Below are 5,503 nucleotides of genomic sequence, written 5' to 3'. Positions count from 1 at the left end.
TACATCATCTTAAAGGACAATTCTGGGCAAATTCAACTCGGGGGTGTATGTTCCTATCATTTTAGGTCTAAAAGAAGGAATCTGAAGATTTTCAGTTTAATGTCTCCTGTTTTGTGGTAGTTATGGTCTGTCCCCGCGTCGCCACGGCAGCAATGAATGGGAGTGGATGTAAGTTGTGCTGTTTAGGCTGTTTCCATCCCTCAAAGCCACAGACAGCGTCAGATGGAGACTCAAACATGCAGCCAGAAGTTTATTTACTTCAACAAGCCGACATGTTTGTAAAACTAGATCTAATTCAAAGTCTCCCAGAGTCTCGCGAGACCCAGTTGCCGTGCTCGGTGTGTTCAGGTGCAGTGGGAAAAGCTACCGTTTGTGTCATAAACACAGGAATATCAACTCTTTACTTGCTTCAAGTGTACATTTTTTTCCACAGACAGCGTCAGGTGGAGACTCAAACATGCGCAGAGAAGTTTTTTTTTACTTGAGCAAGTCAAGAGTTGATATTCCTGTGTTTATGACACAAACGGGAGCTTTTCCCACTGCACCTGAACACACCGAGCGCATCAACTTGGGTCTCGCGCAAGACTTTGATTTGGTCTAGTTTTACAAACATGTCGGCTTGCTTGAAGTAAATAAACTTCTGGCTGCATGTTTGAGTCTCCATCTGACGCTGTCTGTGGCTTTGAGGGATGGAAACAGCAGAACTTGCATCCGCTCCCATTCATTGCTGCCGTGGCGACGCGGGGACAGACACAACTACCGCAAAACAGTTGACATTAAACTGAAAATCACCTTCCTTCTGTTAGACCTAAAATGATAGGAACATACACCCCCGAGTTGAATTTGCCCGGAATTGTCCTTTAAGGCACTTTACAGGGTAAGGTCAAGGCCTTACATGATTACCATTCATTGTCACAATAAAACATGAAGTTACATACACAACGGAGCAGCAGGACTCATGCTGTGTTTTACCTGCACATATCTCCAGCTTCCATGGAACCTTCATTGGAAATCATACAGAACAATTATAACAATCAATCATTACTATTCTCTGGTTGTGTGTATGTTTAATGAATGAATGAATTATTTTGGATATCACAGCAAAGCCTTTTGAAACTTCATACAGTAAATGAGGCTGATTCTGCCTTATTTCCATGTGGGAATTTGCATAACAGGGAATGGTATAAGCTATACTTTATTTTTAATTAGTAAAGCACAATCATGTGTAGGAGATGTTTTTAAGCTTCTTTCTTCCAGACACTTTTCTTCTTTTTTATACTCAGGCTCTGTTAGATTGTTAAAATGTTGTAGGGGGAAATGGTTTTAAATCTGATGTTCATGTCTCTGTGTCTGATAAATCACTGTAATGACCTATGGTTTGTGAAAGGTGATGTTAGAATAAATGTGCTTTGATTCTGAATCTGTTACCTTTGATTCAATTTTAGTCTTTTTAACTAGAATGTATTTGTCACAGTTCATGCAGTGTTTTTCTAGGATTTACCACATATCAACTCCAGAGCTGAAAAATTAAAGTCAATACTCAAGTGTCAAAAACTGCAGTTTCTCCAATGACCACTGGAGTGTGATCTTGTACTATAGAGAGAAGCAACTTTACACACTCACATATGTGGGTGTCACCAATCCTGAGAACACGGACACACACTTTTTTTGTGCAATGAAGGATTCATTTTCAAATCTTTCATTTTAGTTGACGAGATATTTAACGGCAAAAAAAACAAAAAAAAAACGATCGCCCCTGCAAGCATTGTAATCTCATCGGTTTATTCGGTTAATGGCTGTTGGTTATCGGTCAGAAAGTTGTTGGGCTGTCAACAGTGTCCACAAGCACACAGGCACACCCTCCCCGCACCTTCTTTCATGCACTATATCTACTGTATAGCTCAACATCTATCTTCCCCCACTCCTCACTTCATTTTTTTGTTCTCACAGTCCTTCACCTCCCCCTTTTCATTTCACTATGGTGTAGCACACCCCTCCCTGACCTACAGAAGTATAACTATCGGAAGCTACGTTCCAGGGAGGGCAGGTGACAGTCACTAAAGTATATAAACAAAAAATGTATTAAGTTATGGATATGGTTTCCACTCAGACAAAAAAAAAGAAAGATTTTGAAATAAACCGGGGAACCCACAAAAGGACATGACACTAACACAAGACAAGGAACACAACAGGGCTAAAGAAACCACGAGTCCAAAACAAGAAGCTACATTAACAAAAAACCGAGCCACTGCGTGGCGGCAAACTCAGGGCCATGACGGGCTGGCTTCCAGACAGCCCAAACAGCACCGATCAGGGTGGGCGGAGGGGGTCCGGAGGAGGGAACTCGGGGCAAGGCCAGGGGACATGACAGGTAGAGAAGGGGAATGGGGGTCTGGAGGGCGGCCAGGGGGCCCTGGGAACCTGACACTGCTCGCCACCAGGTGGGAGACAGGAAACCCCGAGCTCTGGCACACCAGAGCTGGGGGGTGCTGAGGATCGGCGTCCTCGCTGCCTTTGTCTCCTCCTCGGTGCCCTGACCTCCACAGGGGAGCTGGGTGCTGCATCGTGTGACACAGGAACAGGAGTGGCGTCTGCCGGGACCCCCGACGCCGGAACAGGAGTGGCTGGACCGCCGACTGCCTCACCGCAGGTAGGGGACATGGAGGCTGCGGCCCAACCACAGGTGAACTAGAAGGTTGCGGCCCAACCGGAACAGGAGATGGCTGCAGCTCAGCCGGAGAGGGAATGGGTGTGTGGCTAACCGGCTTACCGCTAGCAGGCCAGGAGCCTCTGCCTGGCCTGGATGAGGCTAGTGCTGCCCGGTCAGCCCGTTGAATTGACAGGGGTCCTCCCCGTGCCAGACGGGACCCCCAGAATGGGTTTGTCTTGCTGGGCAGGTGGGTTGATGGAGGAGAGGCTGGGGTTGCTGGGGACGAGGCTTGGGCTTCTGATGGCGGCAAGAGGAGACTCCTCTGCTGGGCCCAGGGGAGTTGGCAGATGACTCCCTCCTGCAGAGAGGACTGCCAGGAGGGCAAAATACTCAAAGAGAGTCATCATCCGTGGAGGGGAGTTGTCTGCTGGGTCCATTAGTGGTTGGATCATTCTGTCAGGATGTGTGGAGAAGGACCCAAATGCAGACAGAGGTGGAGACAAGTTTCAGTGACAAAAAGGGATTTATTGTTTACTCAAACCAAAATCAGGGAGTGGGCACACTGGGGAACACAGGGTAGCAACGCAGACGATCCAACACAGACAAAGGGAGACACTGAGGCTAAATACACAAGGGAAGACACAGGTGGTGCAATCAAGACAGGTGAAACACATTACGTAATCACAAGGGGAGCACACAGGAAGACACGACACAAAACTACAAAATAAAACAGGAACTCAACAGGGACCAAAAGACACATACCATGACACAGAACTTAAAAAAATAATACAGAATCAAAGAACACAAGAGACAAAAGACCAAAAACAACTAAAAACCGAGCCACGCGGCAAACTCAGGGCCATGACAGTGACCATTTAAATTCTCTCTTCAGGTTGGTTGAGTTAACACATTCAAGGAATTATTACAGACATTTTACGAACAATATTCATCGAAACATGATAAAATATTAAACATCAAAGTGGTTTGAATCACTGAACAAACTTCTATATAATAATATATTAACAGTGACTCAGCGTATCAGGCTTCACTCCTCACTGCAGCTTCAACAAAAATATTTATAATACAACACAATAACATAATGAAGTGTTTTCTTTAGTAACAAGAAGTTTGATTTTGAATAAACATGAGACAGAAACAAAATAAGTCATTTCATTGGTCTACTCAGTTTGATTGACAGAACAGATGATCAGAGGGGCAGAGTTTTCACCTCCATCATTATTAAAGGGACTGGAGAGTGGGTGTAGTTTGTCAGTAAAGCAGCAGCCAGTGAAGGAGTAGATGAGAGCTGCAGCATCTACGTCATAAAAGGAGACCAGACCCTCCTCATAATCCACAAACACCCCCACCTTCTCAGGACCAGACCTCAGATTGAGATTGACTGGGGAGTCCTCAATAGCTATGTATCCATTTCCATGTGTCAACTTTATCCTCCAGTAACCATCCTGAGGACTCCGTGTGATGTCTCCCCTCCTATCAATCGACTCTCTGGCCACTCCCACAACCCAGTCAGTTTTTCCTTTGACCTGAACCTCAAAGTAAAATCTGCCTGAAGAGAAACTCTGTTTTCCTAAGACATAGACATAATGGGAAAATCTCTCTGGGTTGTCTGGGACATTCTTCCCCACATCACTATAATGAACTTGTTTTCCATCATCAGACAGGATGAGCCAGGGACTTGCTGTATCAGGATCCAGAGTCACATCCACTGCAAACTGCTGGACCCTCTTCATCTCAGCCTTCATCATCTTCCTCATCTGTCCACAGAGCGTCTTCTCCAGCTGAGACACAGCTCTCCCCACAGTCCCCTCATATGATGGTGGACGGACTCTGACCTGTGTCCAGTCCTTGGTGGGTGCAGCAGCTTTCAGGGATGGGAAGCTTTGGAGGAGGTGGAGGTGGTCTTCAGAGAGTGAGAGCTGCTCCACCTCAGTGCTTCTCTTCTCCAGCTCAGAGATTTCCTGTTCCAGCTCTGTGATGAAGTCTTCAGCCTGTTTCTCTGAGCTTTTTTGTGTCTCTTCAATCTCCTTGATGAGCTGCTTCAGGCCTCTGTCAACAGACTCCTTCAGAGCAGTGAAGACCTTAACACCCTCTGCTTTCTCTCTGTCTGCAGCAGCTTTACTGATCTTCACTGGTTGTTTGATCTCCTCAATCTTCAGTCGTCTCTTTAGGATCATGCGCTGAGTTTCAGCCTCTGTCTTCTGCAGCTCTGCCTTCGTCCCTTCATATTCTTCTCTCAGAGGAACAAACTCATGAGTCTTGTGGTCTAAAACAGAGCAGAGCATGCAGATACATGTCTGGTCGGTCTGACAGAACAGCTCCAGAGGTTTATCGTGCTTCCTACATATCCTGTCCTCCAGGTTCTCCACAGGCTCCATCAGCTGATGTCTCCTCAGACCTGACACTGTCAGATGAGGCTCCAGGTGAGTCTCACAGTAGGAGGCCAGACACACCAGGCAGGACTTCAGGGCCTTCAGTCTGGTTCCAGTGCAGACGTCACAGGGAACTTCTCCTGGTTTGGAAACTTGTTGCTCTGAGCTGCTGCTGCTGGTTTTCTGTTGAGCTTCACGTCTGAACTGAGCAACAACCTCAGAGATGAACCTGTTGATCTCAAGCTGAGGCCTTGTTTCAAAAACTCTCTTACACATTGGACACTGACACCTGTCATTAACATCCCAGTGCTGAGTGATGCAGCTCTGACAGAAGTTGTGTCCACATGATGTGGCGACTGGATCAGTGAAGACATCCAGACAGATAGAGCACAGGAACTGATCTTCAGACCTCAGGTGACCAGCAGCAGACATGTCTACACACCGAGGGAGACAAAACACACAA

At 46.4% G+C, this 5,503-nt stretch overlaps 1 protein-coding gene across 1 annotated transcript; it reads right to left on the bottom strand.

The window, feature by feature from the left end:
• Window positions 1–3,755: 3,755 nt before the first annotated feature.
• On the bottom strand, window positions 3,756–5,472 carry LOC146979238 (E3 ubiquitin-protein ligase TRIM39-like). Its single transcript, XM_085788955.1, has one exon. It carries the CDS (start codon window positions 5,470–5,472, stop codon window positions 3,829–3,831), a length of 1,644 nt encoding a protein of 547 aa, XP_085645081.1. The 3' UTR covers window positions 3,756–3,828.
• Between the last annotated feature and the right edge of the window lie 31 nt (window positions 5,473–5,503).

The sequence above is a fragment of the Trachurus japonicus genome, chromosome 10, assembly GCF_045865225.1.
Source record: "Trachurus japonicus isolate A0001 chromosome 10, Traja_1.0".
Taxonomy (NCBI): Eukaryota; Metazoa; Chordata; class Actinopteri; order Carangiformes; family Carangidae; genus Trachurus; species Trachurus japonicus.
The sequence above is the reverse complement of the archived record's forward strand: the minus strand, read 5'-3'. Positions and strand labels throughout refer to the sequence as shown.

Coding starts and splice junctions, on each gene's coding strand:
- LOC146979238 (XM_085788955.1), bottom strand. CDS start 5,472: ATGTCTGCTGCTGGTCACCTGAGGTCTGAAGATCAGTTCCTGTGCTCT.